At 39.9% G+C, this 23,344-nt stretch overlaps 1 protein-coding gene across 2 annotated transcripts; it reads left to right on the top strand.

The window, feature by feature from the left end:
• Window positions 1-705: 705 nt before the first annotated feature.
• Window positions 706-20,541, top strand: LOC131237734 (protein EXECUTER 2, chloroplastic-like). Of its 2 annotated transcripts, XR_009167383.1 has the most exons (12): window positions 706-1,048; window positions 13,072-13,188; window positions 13,269-13,334; window positions 14,242-14,348; window positions 14,427-14,508; window positions 15,221-15,925; window positions 17,239-17,362; window positions 17,775-17,944; window positions 18,343-18,417; window positions 19,107-19,199; window positions 20,177-20,354; window positions 20,423-20,541. XR_009167383.1 is itself a non-coding variant. In XM_058235679.1 (11 exons), exons 1-11 carry the CDS (start codon window positions 782-784, stop codon window positions 20,276-20,278), a joined length of 1,908 nt encoding a protein of 635 aa, XP_058091662.1. In that variant the 5' UTR covers window positions 706-781; the 3' UTR covers window positions 20,279-20,541. The 2 variants fall into 2 exon arrangements, 1 of the variants encoding a protein (XP_058091662.1); XM_058235679.1 differs by having other exon boundaries at window positions 20,177-20,541.
• Window positions 20,542-23,344: the final 2,803 nt, after the last annotated feature.

Here is a 23,344-nt window from a genome sequence, read left to right as displayed (position 1 = left end):
TCGATGTGGTCCACTTAAGACTTTTGCCTGCCTCTTATTTTTTGTGACCTTTTCCTGAAATGATTTGTCAAAATGGACATACCGGATGGATAAAACTCATACATCATGGTGAGCCACCGAGCCTTGACAGGACCGTCCGTCTCTAGCTAGGTACTCAGATAGGTACCGGTGGGGCGCACCGATTGCGTGCTCCATCAGTCCATCCTTAGCCACGAATGGGCAGTTTTGTAGGCGGACCCATCGTGATTTACCTATTTATCTATGCTGTCTGTCCTTTTCTAAGATCATTTTATATCATGTCTACAAAAATTAGGCAAATCCAACGCTGAAATGGGCCGCACCAAATAATAAACTTTGTTGCATTAAATGCACAAAGTATGAAATGCTAGTCGCATTAAATGCAAGAGTTATCTGCGGTGTGGTCCACCTGAGCAGTGGATCTGCCTCTTTTTTTCTCATACATTGAAATAATATGAGAGAAGGATGGACGGCGTAGGTAAACAGATAAGTCGTTGTGGGCCCACCCAAAGAACTGCCCGTTCGTGGCTAGAGACGGACAGGGGTCCATGGTAGGGGTACTGCCCAATCCACGTCCGCTGGAAAGAGGCCACACCTGATACACGGTTCGTGTGTTCATGCACACGTGCCAAAATCATTCACAGGGGTATTTTTGCCATCGTCGCTTACCTGGACACGTCAATCCGTCATCTGCATTGCAAAATCCGAATCCGAGGATAAAATCCTCTAAACCAGTGAGAGAGAGAGAGAGAGAGAGAGAGAGATGGCGGTAGCAAACGCATGGGGACCCTCACTCCCTCTCATCAACCGCTCGTTTCTTGATTTCTCTATGAAGAAGGAAACGAATCCCAACGCATTGGGTTCGATTCTCCAAAAACCCATTTCAAAAACCGGCAGGACTTCGACCCTCTCTTGCTGTTGCACCAGCAGCAGCAGCACAAGCAGCAGTTCATCTGTTTGGGATTGGAATCAATGGAATCGGCATTTCTCGGAAATCGATCAGGCTGAGAGCTTCTCCTCGGTTCTTAAGGTTACCCATTTCATCTTTCGCAAAGAGAATTCCGTTTTGTCATGTTTGGATGCGTGTTTTTTCTCGTTGGATTTTCTTTTCCATTTCTGGACTCATAATTTTCAATACCCAGATCGTAATTTTAGTTAGTTTTCTTGTATTTTTAGTTAATTCTGGATTCTGGGTTCTCATCACTCGATTACATGCATTAGCTAGTTGCAATTTGGATGCAAGTATCTGTTCATGGCTTCTCACTTGTTTGATTTTTTCTTCCTCTATTCGGTCTTAAATTAGGATACTGAGGTTGTAATTTATAAGCTGTTTTTTTTTTTTTTTTAAAAAAAATGGTTTTCTGTTGATTTCGGCTTCTGGGATTTAGTCATTGAATTATGGATTCGATTGGATTTATGGAGTCTTAAATTTCAATACCCACATCGTAATTTTAGTTGAGTTTGGATTCTGGGTTCCTGCACTTGATTACAACCATCAGCCAGTTGTCTCACGACCCAGATTTCGGGTACTTTGCGTGTACTCTGGACCCGAGATCCATGTCATAACTTATACACTAAGTGTACTTAAACTATTAAATATGCTTACACAAATTTACCTAGCTAGTAGTTATACCATAGATCTAAGTTCCACTCATATACAGTCACATCTCATGAATAAGAAATCGACCATTCATTTCAATCGTCGGTTATTAAAATAGTTAAGGACCCTCCCATTCGGGGTCTTATGCATTGAAATAAATTTTGTCCAACAACTTGAAAGAAATAATTAATAAAAAAAACACCGAATAGAATTAAAGTGATAATCATGGATGGTATAGGGCAGCAACTTATTCCTCTATCAAGTAGGGCCACGTGCTCCTTAAGTACTTTTCCGGCTCGACCATGTACTCATGTTCTTGAGCCACCGATTCACTCTCAATCACGTTTGTACGGTTTTACGTCAATACAAGGTAAGCTGGCTAGGCTTAGTGAGAAGTTCCGACGTGGTTCTTCACATCAAATTAGAATATAATACCAATAATCATACAAAATATAATTTCAGAAAGAAAATGCAAATATTCTGCAATGCACGAATGCATCAATGTATCAAGTGGGAATCCGTCCACTTGCTTGAGTTGGAAACCCGATGACCCGCATCTGCCCCTTGGCAGGCTTCTATAATTTGGTAGGCATAGGCAATGCCCGCATCTACTCCTCTAGTAGGTTTCCACTAGTATAGGGGGCTTTTGGTAATGATTCTACTAAGCATATCATTCAGGGAGGTCCCCCAGGAATTCAGTATGCGTTGTGTATGCAATTGATAGATGCACAAGCATGTCAAGTAATCGTGAATCATGCATTGTATAGATTATTTCGATTTTTATATTTGAATCAACAGTCCCATACCATCCAGTAATATCAGTATATCATTCAATTCATGTTTAATTAGTAATTCAGCATATAGGTTGCATCAATACAGTAACTCAGATAATTGATTATTAAAATATATCATGATTACTATATTAATATAGAAATCACATGTTCATCCAAATCAAATAAGAGTACATTACAACTATATCAGGGTAAGTATACAACATATTAAACAATTAATCTATTTTAACTTGATGGATGAGAAACACATCGGGATCACTTACCTTGATGCGGTAGAGATAATTCTGTAAACCAATAAATTGATGGATTAGAATGTCCTAAAATCACATTAATGTTTTTTTTTTTTTTTTAAATCTTAGTAGTTCACATGGTGGGGCCCACCTTTGATTGATCTAAATCTATTTAAGATGTCTTTTTAAAATGAATTCATAAATTAGAAAATAATATTTCAAACATTAAGGCATTGTTAGAATTAGCCCCCTAAAATTTCTGTAGATTTGGGCAGTTTTCAGTAACAGTTTTGAAAGTTGATTTTTTTGAAAGTTTGGGCGGCATTCTGTAATATTTTGAAATATTATGCCAGAACCCAATGACTTTGCGAAAAATTCAATTTTAACCATGAAATTCCAAATTTTTATATAGTCTGATAATTTACATGAATTTTGGGGGATTTATTTACTTTAATAATTTAAGGTTCGAATTACCTTTGATATATGAATCAAGGCCAATCATTGATTGTCACTTAATCAATTTTAAGGGACAATCGATGATCATCTTGATCCGACCATCCATACCTTAATTAATTATAATTGTTAATGCTTACATTGATTGGTCAATGCGGCCCATTAGATGGTTAGATCGATCATCAAATTGGATTGCATTATCATCTGATATCCGGATTTTGATAGTCAGTCCAGATCGAGTTAGATCTCAACCATATAATGGTTCCACATAATGAATCAATCATATAATGCCTCCATATATGATTCAATGTCTACCATTTCTTCAAATCGATGCAGCCCATCCAATGGTCTGATCAGGCTGGAATTTATGATTTTAATTTATTTTATTCTTAAGAATCTAATGAATGGCAATGATTTTATCACACATTTCAGATTATGTCATATAATTCTTTGTGCCAAGTTGTATCTTGCGCAGAGAATTACTATTCCGGTATTAATTCAATTTCATTAGATTAAGGAAGAATCTGGGTAGATCTATGATCGGTACGGTCCATTGAGGTGTCGAATTAGTTTGATTCTTAAAATTTTACATAATTGAGTCTTAAAAAAACCCATGAACTATACAGATCATATCGATCGCTCTCTATCATGAAAAAATTCCCACCTTCTGCACATAAGCCATAAAGCCATGCACATCAGTGTACCTTTCCACATGGATAAATTAGACCTACACAATAGATGTTTGATTGATTCAATCCATCCAATGTGTAGATCAATGACAAATTAACTACTGCAGAAAGAAAACAAAGCAAAAAAAACGTTACGCTAACCTAAATAGATGAATTCCAAAAGCCTCATTCCCACTTTCTCTTTCATTTTTTTTTTCCTATTCTTTCTTTGGTTCTTTGAGTTCTGGTAGGATTCTCGCTCTCACACGCTCCCTTTTTAAGAGAGTGGGTTTATTGGGAGACGACGGAATACGATGAAAAGTTTGAATAAAGAGAGATAAGAGGAAGGATAAGATGAGATCGGCGGATCTCTCTCTCACTCAAAATTAAAATTAAAAATTTTAAATTTAAATTTTATTTAAAAAATGCGGGCGTTACAAGTTAAGATTTGAATGCATGTTTCTGTTTATGGGCTCTAACTTGTTTTATTTTTTTCCCCTTTCTTTGGTCTTAAATTAGGATACTGAGCTTATAATTTACGCTCTTTGTTTTTTTGGGTGGGTTTCTGTTGGTTTTGGGTTATGGGTTTAGTCATTGATTCGACTTGGTTTTTTCAACTGAATTCTTTAGGGGTCATTTGGATGCCTATAAGTTCCATTAGTGGGAAGTTATTTACTTGTAACTGACTTTTAGATGGTGTTTGGGTGTGAAATTTCACCTGTGAGTTACAACCTTTAATTCAGTCATAGGCAAATCTTAGGGGTCATTTGGATGCTTGTAAAGCTGTAAGTTCTATAAGTGGGAAGTGACGTATAGGTAAGTCACGTATAGGTGGTGTTTGGGGGAGGAAATTCATATGTAAGTCACTTTATAGGGTTGGGGGTGAGAAGTGCCAGGAAGCTTTATGGGGTTGGGTGTAAGAAGTCACTTTCCTGTAAGTGACTTACAGCTGAAAGTCACTTTAAGGTAAAAGTCACTTTTAGGTGAAAGTCATTGACATGCTGCTTGTTTGGATGTAAGTCATTGACATGCTACTTGTTTGGATGTAAGTTGTAAGCCACTTATAGGTAATTAGTTTTTTGTGTTTGGGTAACTTGTAAGTTACATATAGGTAAGTTATTGTGTATTTAAATCAAATAGAGTTTGGAGTAGAAAATCACTCCAAAATCTTCAAATCATATAAAAAAATTTGGCATGATATACCATTGGGATAAGCCCATCTAGCCGAATCTTTGAGCCGGTTCTTAGGCTCAACCAATCATCCGATGGACTACAAAAGTGGGCCAATGGATTTAAAATACTGGCTATTAGTGGACAAGCTAGATTTAGTGGCCAAGGCATGCCTATGCGACTGTAGGAAAGGTCAGATCGCACCAAGTGTGCCATCTTGCCATGTGTGTAGGGTATGGTTTTGTTGGATGAGAAGATGAGTGGATGAATTTCAGACTTACTATACAATGCTTGGGCCAAAAAGTTTCCTTCGTGCTCTTCTTGTTCCGAGTCCCGTACAAGACAAGTGGGACCCATAGTTCAATGATGTAGACCTTTAACATTATGGGTGCTGCTTAAGATGGTCCATGAACCAAAACTTCATATGTTGGAAGACTCACATACCCTAAACATGCGGTCGAATATAGATGGTTACAGCAACCGTTCACACTCATCGAAGAAAAAAGGCCAAACACCATCCAAATATGATCATTAAATCCGGGGGATTTTTGGTAAGCAAGCTATCCATATGAGGACAATATACTCAATGCTTTGGATCGTTGAACGGTGGACCCCATTTGAGCAAAAACTGAAAACCCCGAATGGTAGTATACACAAACCTTTGGGATAGAGCATTGTATTAAACACAAACTTGAGTTGTTTTCGTCGAAACACAAATGTCTTCGTCTCGCTCTATTCCATTGTAAAAGGGGGAGAAATCCAATCCCTTGAAATCGTGGTTGAGATTCTAGGTAAAGATCTTTGCTTCCCATTTTATTGATGCAAAAATAAAAAAGAAAAAAGAAAAAAAAAGAGGAGAAAGGAGAAACCGTACCTTATGCTGTGAAAGGCCAGGAAAGATGGAGAAATGAGAAGCCGTTCGGAAGGATGGATGATTTTGGTGGACGGGTTTGAGAATCCAACCATTGTACGTCTCCCCTTGCAACTACAATTTCAAAAAATCCGATTGTTGGGGTGTACCTCATAGGTATGTGAAATCTCACCTCTCTCCCACGTAAGTTGCCTGTAAGATTTGCATGTAAGTGATTTACAGGTTATGACTCACATGTGAAATTTCACACCCAAACACCACTTATGTGTTATAGGTAAGTTACTACCCAATCCCAACCAACTTATAGGCATCCAAACAACCCCTTATGTTTTGAAAACATGGGGGAGAGGTGGGATTTCAATTAACTATATGTGAGTTATAGGCAATGTAAATTTTTTTTTTTTTTTTTAAATTTAATGCTAGAGGGGTAGACACACACAATGAGGCCTATTGCCAGCAACAACTATGGCCGTTGTTGCCCAATGTAGCTGCTGGTGCCATAAACCCCACCATCACTCTTCCTCTTTCCTCAGGATTGAGTAATGGCAGCTTGTTTTTGGAGATATGCTTTCTTAACGCTAGAGAAGGAGAAGAAAGAGAGGAGTGGGGTCAAGTGGGCCTGAGGAAAGAGTTAATGGGCTTGATCTTTGTATTTTGGGCTTTTTTGTGTTGGAGCTTGTTTTGGATATCTAATCAATGGTCCAAGTGTCACTAAAAAATAATGGCCCAGATTTCCATTATAGAAGTGGGGCCCACAGTTCAATAATCCATATTGTTTTGGTGGATATCATTTTGGTTGTAACAGTGGGTTGCTAAAAAAACACATATTTTAATGGCTTATTGCCAAACAAAACATATTTCAATGGCTTATCAACAATCTATGTGCCATTTGTATATAGATGCCCGCCTAAATCTTTCATTATAGAAATGGGGTATGCATTTTTGCAAGTTTAACCATTGATCTAGTGGCTATCAAACAAATTGTTCGAGGTTAAAAAGTGAGGGGACCAAACTCAACAAATGCAATAAGATATTATTATTATTTGTTCAATGTGATGGGCTCCTTTACGAGATGGGCCATGGCCAAAGGTGTTCTTTATTAGAAGATTCTAACCATTGAATGATGCTTATGGATGGACAGTTACTGCTGAATGATCCATGTTAGTTGGGAATTTATTGAATGAATCACAATCATGTTAAAAGTGAGACCCACTTGATGAGTGGAGAAGATTGGCATGAGTTTTTGAATATGTGGCCCATTTTTTGCGGCTCACCTGATGATTGGTTTAGCCTAAGAATTGACCCACCATTTTTTACGTGATTAGAAGATTTTAGAGCGATTTTCTATTTCAAGCTCTGTTTGGTTTGATTACACAACTAATTACCTGTAAGTGACTTACAGGTTACCCAAATACAAAAAACTATTTACCTATAAGTGACTTATAGATCGTATCTAAATAGGTAGCATGTAAATGACTTTCACCTGAAAACAACTTATAAACTTAGGGGGTGTTTGGATGGGGGACTTGTAACTGACTAACAATCTGTAAGTCATTTACAGCCAAAACTCCTAGGCAACTTACATGGGGTGGGGTGGGATTTCACTTCCCTGTAAGCGACTTAATTGACTTACAACCTTACAGGTTAACCAAATACAAAAAACTTTTTACTTGTGAGTGACTTATGGATAATATCCAAATAGATAACATGTAAGTGACTTTCACTTGAAAGCAACTTATAAACTTACTTGTAACTGACTAATAATCTGTAAATCACTTATAACCAAAACTCCCAGGCAACTTACATGGGGGTGGGGTGAGATTTCATGTCCTTGTAAGTGACTTAACTGACTTACAACCTGGTGGGATTTCACATCCTAGTGACTTAACTGATATACAACCTGTAAGTCAGTTATAGGAAAAACCCCGATGTAACTTACATGGGGGTAGGGTGGGATTTCACATCCCTGTGACTTATGGAATTTCAACCCCCCCCCCCCCCCCCCCACAAAAAAAAAACTTCTTTTGACGAGCTTCCGGCTATCTTTGTTTCTTCCAACCCCTTGCCGTGAACTCTACAGTCTCCCCTTCTAGTTGCTCAATGTACTTGATATGATTTTTTATTTTTTATTTTTCAATTGTGAAGAAGAGAAGCTGAAATCTCAACAAGAAGGTAGATTTTCAAAGAGATGGATCTCTGCAATCTGTGCTCCGTGAGCGTTAGTGGAGAGGGAGAGAGATTTGCTTGATGAGTATGAGATTTTCTTGGGTTTTTTTTTTTTTTTGAAAAAGGGACACGAATGTAGCCCCTGAGCCCATGTAATTGTAGGCCTTAAGAAGGTTTCAACTGTGGGCGTTCAATTCCCTCTATTTCTTGTTGTGTGACCCATTTGAGCTTTGTATTTGCCTAATTTTTATTATCTCACATAAGCCGGTAGAACGGATGGACGGAAGGGAGATTTTTGCTGCATAAATCATGAGTGGAACCCATAATATCAATGGTTTGGATCACTGAAAAATGGCCCCCACTTGTACAAACTGAACAATGGGTGGTCTTAGTTTTGATTCAAATCGAGTTCTGATCACAAAATTTACAGTTCAAACTGATAATTTATTGTTAAACATGAAGTGAGTTTTTGAGTTGTGTACGCTAATATTTTTTAGTTATGATTGCTTTCAATGGCGTAGGAGTGTTGAAATTTGCACTTTGAAGTTGATGCAGGACAATTAACTAGTTGCTCTAAAAGCTCGAACACGAGACCTCCCCCGTGGGCCCCAAATCACATGGGTCACCCACCCCGAGTGTGTCCCCGCATCCCACGGGTTACCCCACTCGAGCCTGGTGTGAAATGCCCCTGCATTAATCACCCCCGGTGAGAAATCTCTAACACGAGACCTTCCGCTCTGATACCAACTTGATGCAGGACAATTAACCACTTGCTCTAAAAGCTCGAACTGTTAGAGTATGGCGAATTAATCCCTTTATCTCATACACAGGCCCTACATCTCATTGGTTAGGACCTCGGCCGAACCCCCATCGTGGGCCCCAAATCACATGGGTACCGCTTCACACGGGCCGCCCAACCCGAGTGTGTCCCCGCATCCCACAGGCTACCCCACACGAGCTCGGTGTGAAATGCACATTAATTACCCCCGGTGAGGAGTCTCGAACACGAGACCTCCTGCTCTGATACCAATTTGATGCAGGACAATTAACCAGTTGCTCTAAAAGCTCGAACTGTTAGAGTATGGCGAATTAATTCCTTTATCTCATAGCCCAGGCCCCACATCTCATGGGTTAGAACCTTGGTCGAACCCCTCTCGTGGGCTCGTGGGCCCTAAATCACATGGGCCGTCCACCCCCAGTGTGTCCCCGCATCCCACGGGCTACCCCACTCGAGCCCGGTGTGAAATGCCTCTGCATTAGCAGTGTTTTGTGAAAATAGGTAGTCTTTTCTTCTTCTTCTTCTTCTTTTGCATTAGTTCAAATGTTGTATTTTCTAGTGAATGTTGATGGTTCCGTGCTAAACATGAAATGGGTATTATAGTTTTGTTTGTGATAGGTCCTGATCTTGATATTTAGATCACATTATGCCTATTTCCCTACTAATTCATATTGTTGAGCATTGCAATTATAGCATAATGGAAATGAGCCTCAAATATTTTATCTTTGGTCTCAACTTAGGTCATATACAACAACAACATAGGTTCAAGGTTTTACTTATGCAAGTCGGGTGTGGTTCTTTTATCCAATCCATAAATGTTGTGGTCTTTACTGTGGATGGCGCATATTCGAAAAATCTAGCAGGTGTGGGCCAACAACTAGGTGCTTAGAGAAAAACTAAGTGACAGCTCACATTCAATGGATTTTGTGCTGAAAGTTTGTTTAGAGAAAAAACTAAGTAGGCCCATGGCTAGAGAAGATTATTCCCCAATAAACATTTTGATGTAAATTTTTTGTTGGTATTTGATTGCGCTAATTAAAGTTTATGCTTGAATATGATCATGGTCATGATCATCATCATCATTATTGGCTTGCTTGTTGCTTATGTTAAGTAGCTACTCTCTATTACAAGTATTTTAAATTTGAGGGCCCACTTGATGATTGGTTTATGGCCTGTTTGTTTCACCAATTACCACGGTAATGTAAAGGAAATGTGCAATGATTACAAGTTAGGTAATGTAAAAGAAATGTGCAATGATTACAAGTTAGGTAATGTAAAATAAATGTGCAATGATTACAAATGACTATACCTATCTCCTGATAACATTTGTATTTGATAACCAATTCCCGTGTTTGGTTTGTCAACAGTAAAATAATAATAATGCCAATCTTACATTAATGTCAAATTATCACTAAAATATACCGATGTCACTGTTTGGATTTGAGATATTCATGGTTATGCCACGAAAAGTGCAATGATTACAGATTCTTTTAGCCCTCCCGAATACATCTTCATTTGACCGACAATTTCTGTATTTGGTTTGGTAGTGGTAAAATCAGAATGATGACATAATTGGGAAAACAAATAGGCTCTTAGTTTAAGAATGACCCTAAAGATTCATCTAGATGGGCTTAACCCAATGGCATATCTTATGCCAAATTTTTTTTATGTGATTTGAAGATTTTGGACCGATTCCCTACTTCAAGCTCTGTTTTGGTACGAATACACAACTACTTACCTGTAATTGTAAGTGACTTATAGGTTATCCAATACAAAAAAGCTACTTGTGATTGTGAGCGACCTACAACCTACTTCCAAGTAGACAACATGTTTTCAGGTGAAAGTCACAATTTAAAAACATACAGGCATCCAATGATCCTCTATAGGCATCCAAACGACCCCTTGGTAGCCTTCTTCAAAAGTTCTATACCTATGGCTTCTTACTTTATATAAGCCATGACACAATACCCTAATTAAAATAAATTCATCATTTAAACCAAATATGCCAATACTTAATTCCTATCGTCCAGTTAACCGAAATTTCCTAAACTATACCTAATTTGTGATAAAAAGGATAACTTTATATGGAAACTCATTTAGAAGTCCAAAATCAACCGTATGGATCCCTATATACAGCCGTGTGGTTTATATAAGTCTTTCTAAGACTTCGAATTGGTACTATGGGTCCCACAGTCTAATCAGATCAAATGTATGAGCACTGCACAAAGGGTTAAGACTTCTTGCCAAGGAGCATGGGGGGCCGATTATTGTGGAAGCAACTCTTTTAAGTAGACTTCTTGCTTCCAGTGTCCTCCTGGAACCTTGGAAGCCTATGCTTGTATTTGATGAAATTCATTCCCTTCCCTCATGGATGAACATTTCATTTGTCTTTGCAGGTAGAGAGGTGGAGTTGTTTTTGGATAGTCTTGCTAGAGGAGGATAACTCCTTCCTAATCTTATTGCAGGAATATGGTTCCCATTTCTTGATTTATTTTTGCTTTTTGAATAATTTTACAGTTACCGTAAGAACAAAAAAAAGATTGGATTTGTGGGCTCAACCACCCAATTGGATGGAATTTTGGACCACAACTCTAATTGGCTAGCAGGTGGGGTGCAAAGGTTGACCGTAGTTGATGATCTAGCTATCATGTATCATCTACCTAAAGAAGACGAGTGCCCCTGCTTATGTAGATGAAAGAGGGAGAGATCTGTTAGTGCTCAACAAATCAATGCGAGTCACATGGCCCATAAGCCCATATGGATCGAGTGAATGAGGTGCTACCATGTCAAGAGTCATGATAAGGTGGAACTTGCCATCAATGGTGACCAAAACAGAAAGCTAATAGGATAACACAGGATTCCCTTTAATATATATATATAGATCGAGTGAATGAGGTGCTACCATGTCAAGAGTCGTGATAAGGTGGAACTTGCCATCAATGGTGACCAAAACAGAAAGCTAATAGGATAACACAGGATTCCCTTTAATATATATATATATATATATATATATATATATATATATATATATATATATATATATGTTCCCTCGAGAAGATGATTTATTAAATTAAAAAAACAAGTAAAGAAGCACAGTAAACAAACAAGCAGACAGGCTGCCAGTACACATGGTGAGGCTCTGAAGAAAATTCTCTTATGGCTGAAGCTTCTGGAAGGTGAATGGGGAGTGTCCTTGCACAAACGAAGTGACCTATTAGGACTACCTTTACTGAAATGGTCAAGATCAAAGTGACTTCAGCCTTCATGGGTAATCAAGCAAGTATCCTCAAAAACGGTATTGCCATGTTGGTACATAAAGAGGTGCTGGATCTAGCGAGTGCCATCCTCAACATTGACAGGACCAGGTCTGTCGAGTTTGGAGAGTGGTGTTTGGACCAAGTTCCTCTAAGGATGAAGGATGTTGGTGTGAGGGTTGCCAAGTTTGGAGAGCAGCAACTAATTTCACTTGGGGGCACAAGTGTAGGAGAGCTAAGCAAAGGTTGGGTTTCAGTTGTCTTAAATACCTGAGCCCCCTCCAAATAGAATATGCCTCAAACATTTGACTGACTTGATTTTTTTATTTTTTATTTTTAACTTTCCATTCTTCCTCTTCTTCATCGTCACCACCACCATCACCATAGCCTTGTCTCAACTATCCAGGTCAGCTTTTCTCATGATTGCTTGGCGGAATTCTGTACATTCTTGATCTTTACTAAATATATTGGTGATTTGGCCTTTTCACTTTATCAGGGAGTTTCTGGGATTGTCCTTAGATAGCAGTGAAAAGTCAAGAATACTCCTTTAAGATGGATATGTATAGGAGGTCTTACACAATGCTCGACCTTGGAATTTCTATAGTGTGCTCGGTTTTTCAGTTTATTCAAGTAGCACCCATGGCTCATTGATCCAAACGGTTGATATGACGGGCTGCACCTTGGATGGTCCATACACCAAAAATCCCCCAGATTGGAAGGTCCCAGCCAAAAACCCTTTAGCCTTTTTCTGGTGGAATGTGGATCCTTGCTGTGTTTTCTTTGATCATCTATTTGCCGGACACGTATTGCAGGTTAGCACTTTCCCATATGAGAAGGCATCCAAAGTGGCTCCGGTCATTTCATTGTTTGGATGCTGAACCATGGGGCCCCACCCATACAACCAATTGTACAAACTCTCAGTCTGAGTATTGTATAATGCCTCCAGGTGTATGAATATAATACAAATTTTTTTCTCGAAATTTTATGGTTAGCAATCTTTCTTTTCATATGAGAAATCTTAGTCTTCCTTGTCTGTTTATTCTATTTAGTTCTAACTTGTGACCTTTCACAGTTTCAACTGGAAGAAGCTATTGAGAATGAGGATTTTCAGGAAGCTGCAAAACTGAAAATCGCTATTGCCGAAGCAGCTTCAAAAGACAGCATAGCTGAAGTTATGTCTCAATTGAAGGTTGGTGGACCATTGCTTGAATCATTGCTTTGTTATTGCAGTAACTTTGCATTCTAATTTTATATTCTGTTTTCCGGCAGACCGCAATAGATGAAGAACGCTACCATGATGCATCAAGACTGTGTAGGCTTACTGCAAGTGGGCTGGTAATATTTCTCAAGATGAATGCTACCTTTCTCAAAATCTTCTGTTTGCGTGACGAACACAAATCATTGGATATGGGCATATTGCTTATAAAGTAAACTGATGAGTCAGGTGTATGGGTGCTTACCATTTTCTGTTTCACCCTGAAAATGACCAACAGTTCAGAATTCAGGTACAATTGTGGCCAACTTGAAGTTGGAGCTGCCTGATTTAGGGGTCATGGATGGCCACGGTAACACACCTGAGGATGTTAGGATCACTCAGGGAGGTGGAAAAAATCCCAGCTTGCAATGAGTTCCTGTAGAAATGGCAAAAATCCTGTTTTCCCCATGAATTATTTCGAAGGAGGCATGAATTCATTTGTATGGCTGATACCATTTCCACATGAATGATTTATGCATTTTACCCAAAGTCGCCCTTATCTATTTTCGTCCAAAGTGGTGAAATTTATGCTTTTCCATATTTTAGTGTCACTTTCCCCATTTTCGGTCCGTTAGAGAATTGTTTCTAATGCTACTTTCTTTGCTTTGTCTTCTATTTGGTGTTCTGAACTACTATGATACCTAGGTCTTTCAAATCCCTTGGGTTAACTTTGTGTTGGGTATATCTCCATCATACCTTCATATTTCATATTCAAAATAATTAAATATAAAAGCAATGCATATACAGGAATTCAATGTGCCTATCAGATTATCCTAGCAGTTCGATAGAAGTCCACAAACTAGAACCAACGATCCAAATATAGAAGGGGTCTAATCAGTTGGTTAAAATAATCTCACAGGGGAGATTTTTGGCGGATCTAAATTCTACTGTTTAATGGGCCACAAATGCTGAATGTACATTGTATGTTTCTCTTTCTCGTTGGATATCTTGGATGGGGCCATCAAGCTTTTATATTATGATTTGCAGGTTGGTTGGTGGGTGGGATTATCAAAGGATTCAAACGATTCTATTGGCAGAGTAGTACGAATAACCCCGGCTGTGGGTAGATTTGTGGCTAGGACTTACAGTCCGAGGTAGGAAGTTTAACCAGTTCTGGCTAATTTCTGGACCAACCATAAAATGTTCGTGATGGGTGTTTCTCATTTTTTCAGACAACTGATTACTGCATCTCCTGGCACCCCATTGTTTGAAATTTTTCTCGTCAAGGATGCTGACCAGACATGCATAATTCAGGTAATATGATGTTTAGGTTTTGGTGAGAACTTTTTTCACCAATCACCATACCTACCTGTTGGAAAATATGAGGAATTATATGATCCTCAACCGTGGTTTGAAAAAAAAAAGGTCCGATACGACTTGGTATTGTCCGAGTTATATCGGTTTTTCAGTCCCAAAACAAAATGAGCCATCACATCAGAATGGGACTGAGTCAGACCAAGTTGGGGGTGATTTGTACTGGCTTTAGTCCCCAGGCGAGTTGAACTCTTAAATCCATATCCTCAACCCAATGATATGCACAGTGTCCTTAGGCCTTCAGTTTCAAGCATGGGTCCATGATTTGGTAATTCAGGCTGTTAGTCCGGTGAGCCTCATTGTGGATGGGGAGTGCCCCAATCTCTTCCAGATTGGAAGTAGCCCTTTTCCTGTTGAATGTGGGATGTTGCTGCGTTTAATTTTCTTAACCATCTTTTTGCAGGCCACTGATTTGGAACGGTTAGGATTGTCTTGTCAGGGGATTTTTTTGGGACACCACTCATCCATGTGTAGCTTGTATCAATGGTCTGGATGACATAACCATGGGCCCCACTTTTATAGACTGAGGTTTCCAAGGATACTATTGATATCGTTGGGTAATTGGGTTCCGGATCATGTAATTCCTTCGTGTAGTTGTTTCGTTGGTGCAACTGTCTTTTCCAATGGGTTCTGATACCTTATCTTTGGACAGGTAGTATTCTTGCAGCCAGTCAAAAGCAGTTCGACACTTTCCACATCACCACTGTCAAAACCCACAGATGGTCCATCCACATCTGACAATGAGAACTCTTCTGCGAAAGGCATCCCGATGAATGGAAATGGAGAAGAAGAAAGCAAGGAGAAAAATGCACATACTGACGATGCCAGTGATGAAGGAATAAAAAGTGTTATTAACTTCCTTAAAGACAGAATTCCGGGATTGAAAGTTAATGTTCAAGTTGTCAACATCGATGTATCAGAGGAAACAGAAGGAGAGAGTGGCTCTTTGGAAAAGTTAATACAGGAAGATGGTGAGGAATTAAGTTCTACTGAAAATTCCGAAGATGAGGCTGATAATGCAGATGATATTCAACGTGAAACGGTTGCCATGAGTGGAGGGAGTGCTAATCCGAGGGAGGAAGAAAAGAATACGGGCATGAAACTTTTCATTGGTGGGTTGCTACATAATAAGGAGGATGTCTCACCGAAGGCATATGTACGGGTTCCAGCTGAGATAAAGGATATGGAGAAGAATTCTTTCGTGCTACATATTCCTGGGAGAGAGAGAGATCCAGAAGTTGGTGAAGGTAAATCAGCTAAGCTCAAGGTCGCAGCCATTGCAGCCCAGGCAGTTTCGGAGCTTATGCCTCTTGATGTTGCTAAGGCGTTTTGGAGCGTGGATAAGGCTCCTTCAAAGGTAAGGCTAAGATGAATTGAATCTTCATTCTATTTCTATTAGAAATCCGAATTAGGAGTCTGGTGGTAAGTCTTTTTGCAATTGTTTTTTCCCCTATAGGAAGCCGTTGTTGGTTTATGTATAGTATGCTGCTTTTGAAGCCTTACAGGCTATAGCCTATTTGAATGTAGGACAAAATGAGAATGGGATCAAATACAGCCATTCCATTTGCATTTTGTGGAAAAGAAGCCATTCGGTAAGATATACAGATACTGGATTGGGCATGCTCCTATGTGTGGAATTTGCCCCAAATTTGAGAATGTGATGTAACACAAAGTTAAGGGCTATCTCATGGACAGCCAGGATTGAAAGAAATCAGGCCTGAAAGTTTGATCTAGGATCTTGTGCACTATAGCCTCCAACTGCCATGACTCTGTGACCAGTTATCTATTTCACGTGTATAATGTCATTGGAAGCCAAAGACAAGCTTTACATCTTGGATAATGACAAAGGTTATTGGCTCCTGAACGGTTTCTCAAAATTCAATTGTTTTAGGGTTCAAATTTGAGTTTTAAGTAAAAATTTACTATGTTTAACAAGTTATGGTTTTTGCTATTTTTAGTTGTTTTACAGTTGAAGAGTCCTATAATCACTTAAATTCTTTGTTTTGAGTCTTCCAGTAAAGTTTGGGTAGGATTATACATTTCAGGGAAATTATGAACTTGGTGCTTATATGTAAAGTCATATAAAGGGCATTACAGATGGAACATGGGGCTTATATGCAAGTCATATAAAGGGCATTGCCAATAGAGTTCATCCATTATTAGAGAATTTGTTCTTCTGCTTTTTCTTTTTCTTTTTTTTCTTTTTCGGAGTGCTTTTTTTTTTATTTTTTATTTTTTTAAATTTTTTAAATTTTTAATTAAATAAATTTTGTTTTACCTTGCGAATGCAAGAATTATCTTAGAGGAAGAAGATGGTCTCTCTTCCTTCCCTTTCCACCATGCACCGTTATGTTAGAATGTGGTGGATGCACACTTATGACCCCTTTATAATCCATTTCCCATTTGGAGCGGTGGATGCATACTTACGTCTGCATTTGGTGGACATCCCAAGCAGGCCCTTGGGTCAATGTCACACACCCAATAATAAAGAAACTGATTGGATTAAAGATTCTGGGTGTTTTTGTATCCTATATGAATTAATCCTATCATGCAATTATGCCTGCCCATGCAGGCTTCGATTTATGCAACAAATGTTATTGTGGATTGTGGTTGAAGCAGGCCTTTCTAATTCATAAGAATAGATTGATGGAGTTGCTAACTCTTTTTTAGGTTTCTAGAGATTTACGTGAGGTCGTCAAGCTTGTTAGTCAGGCGCAGAGGCGGAGCAGGCTATCTGCAACTACGATTTTTAATCGAATCACCGCTCCCACTGATGATTTAGATCCATTTGATGGTATGTTTGTTTTGGTTATCTTCATTAGAGGAATGCCAATTGCACACAGCTTATTACACACTCCTAGTATGTACAGTTCCACAGTGCAATATGGCAGATGCTTAGAAGATCTGGACACTCATCTGGCCAGCCCGCCCATCAATGGGCAACATATAGAACATCACTGACATTGGAAGATCGTAACTAGTCTATCAGATCAGCACCAAAAAATGGTCGGTTGTTATTCTCCCTTCAAATTGAGTGAAGGGATTGCCTAATCAGCGTATTTTTGCATCATGGCCTGCTCATGGTGGGGCCTGCAGGGTGAGCAGTCCAGATTTGGTCTGCAATGTCCTCATTTATTATTGGCTCTACAAAGTAGGAATCTTGGTACGAAATTCTTTGATGATAGAACATGTTATTTGAAGGGCAGGCTTATATGTGGGTGCTTTTGGTCCTTATGGCACTGAGGTGGTACAGTTGAGGCGCAAGTTTGGTCACTGGCATGGTTCGGATGACACCGACAAGGGAACAGATGTGGAGTTTTTTGAATATGTGGAAGCAGTGAAGCTGACAGGCGATCTGAATGTCCCAGCTGGCGAGGTTTGAGCTATTTGATTTTGTTGGAAATTTTCTGGTGTTGCATGCAAAGAGAAATCGGTCACAGGGTTTGATCTATTTTCTATAAATATTGGGTATTGTCTGGGGTGAAATACTCTTTAAACATGGGTTCGTAGGTTATGCGAGTGGTCACAGGTGATTAGTTCTCATCAAGGTTTAAAGTATCGTCAGAAACTGGTCCTTATTGCCCGATACAAATCGGTTTCTTCCATAAATTATACAGCTGTATTATTACAACACTGATGCAGGCCCAAAACAGCCCGATATTGGGCGATACAGCTGGTTCTGGTGGTGACCGATATTGTAAACCAAAACTTATTGTTAACCCTTGGTTCTCACAACTTACATATCTCAACTTCCTCTCTTAATATTTCGTGTAGGTAACATTCCGTGCGAAAATTGGCAAGGGGAGTCGGCTCCCAAATCGGGGGGCCTATCCAGAGGAACTCGGGGTGGTAAGGATTCTCACACTTCTCCATCCAAATTCATCTTATGTCCAAAGTATCCTGCAAGTTCTATGAACTGCATTCCCACTGTATGTGTGGCAAAAGGATAAGGTGGTCATGTTGTCAATGCTGCAGATGGGCTGTAGTTAGGGGTCACAATGGGCCAGGCAATGCTTGGCCCAGGCTCGGACTGACACAAGACCTGAGGCCTGAGCCCAGCAGGTCTGAACCTGGGCCCAACCCGAATGGACTTGTCCTGACCCAAAAAATGATAAAATCCTTATTTCCCACTTGAATATTCTTAATCTATCTGTTGTTCAAGTGGCCACATATGCATGAAGAAATAGACATTTTAGAGGAATGAAAGCAATGGTCTACATGCAAGATGGATGGGTTGCCATATTGAGGATTGAATGTCCTATTTGTTGGATATGAGTGGATTCACAAGATCAATGTGGCAGCTTTTGTTTTTTCGAATAAAATTTGCAGCACTTTAGCAAGCACCGAAACTCACATGAATTTTCATGAAATTTTGAACCTAGTTTCCCAAGAAAATATCGAAACCCAACTATCTGCAAGATTGGGGCATTGGGGTCGATTGAATTTCTTCAGTTTCTTTCACTTGAATTGCATTTGGGCCTCAGATTTTCTCGATTAACATCGGAATGTGGAAACGAATTTGTAAACTGTTCATGCAGGTTGCAAGTTACAAGGGTCAAGGAAGAATAGCGGAACCTGGATTCCGGAATCCACAATGGGTTGATGGCGAGCTACTCCAACTCAATGGAAAGGTAAATAAAATGCTACTGGAGTTTTTCTAGGCCCAGCAGCATGTGGATGGGCTGGAACCCACGTGAGACCAAGGCCGTCCATCAGGTCAGTCCACTCAGGAGGGCCAGTAGTGCACCTTGAGCTGGACTGTCAGCCAACTATTTTGTGGCCATCTATGTTCTTGTAGTGTGGTCTACTATTGACCAGGAAATCTACAGTGGGGGCCATATGATGACAGGCCTGGATCACACGTGCGTGCAAGATGCGCTCATGTGAATACCCAACCATCCCAAGCATTTTGGCTTAGCAGAATTCAGAAAATCATAATGTTCACTACAGGCTTACCTATACCTGGAACTCAAGACAGGGACCCTACTTGTTCGGTCTACCACATCTTGGCTTCATGGCTGGGCGGTCCAGTACAACTAGTGGTGACCTTAGCCCTTCTACTAAGGGGCTATTTCATATACTATCCTGCATTGACGACATGTATGTGGTTTGTCAAGCACCTTGTTGCATGCAAAAAGAGGAAAATAAGGACAAAATGTACAGGTAATATAGCTAGCTGTTACTTGAGAATAGTGATCCTTGCTCAAAGGGTTGGATAGACTATATATGCTAAAAGTCTTGTATGAGACAAGCAGGATGGTAATGCTTACACATGCATCACATGTGTGACCATCCATGTTCAGCACCCACATGTGGTAGATGTGCCACAATCAATCTTCAAGTGCCTCACATGTGCCACATGTCAATTAATATGCACATGCCCGATAATGACATATGTGTTACTGACTATCTTAAGCTCCCTACTTTCCAGTGCTCCATGTCCCAAGTGCTTGACAAACATGTTACATTACAGGTTGTTTTGCGTTTCATGACTTGCATAACTTGTGCTCGGCATATGCTGTACATGACTGTGTACATGCATCATAACAGCCCCTGATTTATTTATTTATTTATTATTATTATTATTTTTTGTGGTTTTTTCTTTCAGGGGCTACGGCAGCATGTCAAAGGTGCCGAGCTTGGGTTCCTTTATGTTGTCCCTGAACAAAGCTTCCTTGTGTTGTTCGACCGTTTGAAGCTCCCAGAGTGAATTCCACACGACATGCCATGTTTCTGGTCGATGCTTCCGACATGGGTTGGCCACTTTTGGCCTTCTTCTGCCAAGGGTAAGGGATGACATTTTTTAATGGTGGATTTTCAACATGTTGTATCAATAGCTGCAATTCTGTTGTAGGGCCCAAGCTGCTCCAAAGTAGGGAGGAGAGGGTTTCTATTTTGTGGATTTATGTTCTGATGACCAAAGGATGCAAGTTATCTGTTATATATAAGAGCTTGTTTTGTTTCTTTGCCTTACTCTATTTTCCAGTTGGTGACATGGTGGGTCCCATAGAAGCTTGACTGTGATGTATATATGGAATCCAAACCGTGTGTCAAATACACCACCTCATGTTCACTGTACAACCCAAAAATCTGGCTGATCAAAAACTTGTGTGAGATGCACCAGACGAAAAATGTAAAATCATGTCCGGGGCTTTTAAATTCATTCACGGTGGCCTACCTGAGTTATGGAATGGCCTTATTTTTTGTGATGCCCCTTCATCTTGGTGGGGTGCATCTGATGACTGGATTTGATGTCATATGCACAGCACGTTGGGCCCCACACTTGATCTGGGAGTTTCTATGGTGGGCGTCCCCCTCCCCAATTCCACCCATTGTTTCCTGCGGTATAGCCCACATGAGTTTTGATCAAGCTGATTTTAGGCTCTAGGCCCAACATGGGCATGTGCATCTGATAGACGGGTTGGATGGCATGATGGGTCCCGTGGCCTCATGTTCATTGCAATCTCTTTCATCCTCAAAACCTACTCAAGAGAATCCAGCTTTCTAACTGAATCCTAGCTTTATGAGCTAACTTGAAAAAATATTCATGCATAGGAAAGCCTTTAATACAAGAAATCATAGAAAGTTCGTTTAGATGACTTTGTGAGAATCTCTTGATCTTAGAACTTGTAAAGAGTCAAGATCCGGCATGTATGACTCGATTGTATGTGTGCGGGCGGGGCCTTCTGCAACTGGGTAAACCACTTGACTTGGATTAGTTTCTTTGACTAGTCACTCACATATTTCTTTTTCAAGTAAAATTCCCTTATCATATGAAAGAATGAGTTAGGTGGATCACACGTTGAAAAATTGTACAAGGTGACACCTCACCCTCTGAATTGTTTCCCTTGTTGTGGACCACCTGAATAACAAATCATCCTGATTTTTGGGCCCCAAGGCTAACTTTTGGTGTGGCATCTAATAGTTGGAGTGGATTTCAGATACTCATTATGCTGGCACTGAAAAAAATCAAGGGTGAAGGTCTCTCATCCAATTATTTCCTTTGATGTGAACCACATGAATCATTGGTCAGCCTGATTTTTGTGCCCTGTGCTTTAAATGGGACGACGAATCTAGTGGTGGGAGTGGATTTCCACACGGTAGGCTGGGACTCTATATATAATTTTATTTTATTATTATTATTTTTTAAAATACAACGTCAGTCTTCCAAACATGACCACCGTATCGAGTCTGCTCGACTTTCGAGTCCAGGCTCTTTAAAAGGTGGGCCCTGTGCGAAGGACCACCAATCACGTGTCTGAGGAGGACAGGTTCTCTTTCTCATTCTCCAAGTCTGCCCTGTGCGGCCACTGTTATTGGCACACACATCCCAACCAGTCAAGAAGGCTTGCCCCACCAAAGAGAGTGGGGTGCCACAAAAATAAAGAACCTGATTCGCTGAGGCTGAGAATTGAGAAACACCGGGTTAGATGAGGCCCTGACATGGAGGGCTTTCATTGGTCAACCCATGTATAAGAGTTGGACCGAACCACTCTCAAACTTTAGCAGATTAGGTATTGCGGGGGTGAACCTTGGTGTATGTGTTGTAGATCCCGTTGCCATCAGTTTTCCCAAATCAATTTAGGGCATGAGCCTAAAATTAAGCAGATCTAAAATCACAGGTGGACCAGACTACTGGTGACTGACCATTAAAAAGTTACTGGAGGCTACAAAAGTTTTGGATCAAATTGATATTTGTGTTTTTCCTTCATCCAAGTCTATGTGACCTTATTAACCGTTTGGATGGCAAATAAACATTAGGGTGGACCCTAGCACGTTTTTAATGGTGGGCGTTCAATGACTACAATTTCTAGTGGTGTGGCCTTATTGAGATTTGGGGTTACAAAAGTTTTGGATCAAACTGATATTTGTGTTTTCCCTCCCTACAGGCTAAGGGGGTTGTTAGAAAAGCTAGTAAACTCCGTGGAGCCCACCATGATTTATGTATTTTATCCACTTGGTCCATCCATTTTACCAGGTAATTTTAGGGCTTAAGCCGAAGCATATCCAATGCTTAAGTGGACCATACCATAGGAAATATTATGAATTAAATGTTTACCATTGAAAAATTCTTAGGGTTATAAGTTTTGGATGTTCTTGTTATCTTATGAACAGGTTGGATGACAAATAAACATCAATGTGGGCTCTTGGAAGGTTTCAACGGTGGACATCACCATTCCCACTGTTTCCTGTGGTATGGTCCACTTGAGATTTAGATATGCTTCAATTTTGGATTCAACCTTTAAAATGTGGTAGAAACACGGATGAACGGCGTTGATAAACCACATACACTCACGGTGGGCCCAACAGGGTTTACTCAGTACTGAGTAACAACTCAGTACGCAGTCCGGTTTCCGTTTTTAAATATTGTCAAAAAAAAGGTTTGGACGCCAAAGGCATTCCTTTCTTCTTATTCTTTGATTTTTTATTTGGTCTGCTTTAGTTGCAATCCAGGCCATCTGGAATCCGCAAACACGTCACGCATGTGGAATATCCAGTTCCATGCAAAAAAGGTGGGTCCCACCGTGATGATCGTCTGATATGAAAATCAGGCTAATCGTAGAATGTCAAAATCAATTGAAGGGCTAGCGGTATTAATCAGTGGGGTGGTGTTGCCGGTTTGATGAATGGCTCTGCATGATTTTCTTATTAGATGATCATATTGGAGTGGCCCGCCTTTTGCACGGATCAGATATTCTGTACAAATGCAATGTTGGCGGGAAAAGAAATATCTGTCTTTGATAATATCTCGGAATGAAAATCTAACTTTAAAACC

This window comes from Magnolia sinica, chromosome 2 (assembly GCF_029962835.1).
Source record: "Magnolia sinica isolate HGM2019 chromosome 2, MsV1, whole genome shotgun sequence".
NCBI classification, from domain to species: domain Eukaryota; kingdom Viridiplantae; phylum Streptophyta; class Magnoliopsida; order Magnoliales; family Magnoliaceae; genus Magnolia; species Magnolia sinica.
This window is presented reverse-complemented; position numbering and strand designations above follow the sequence as displayed.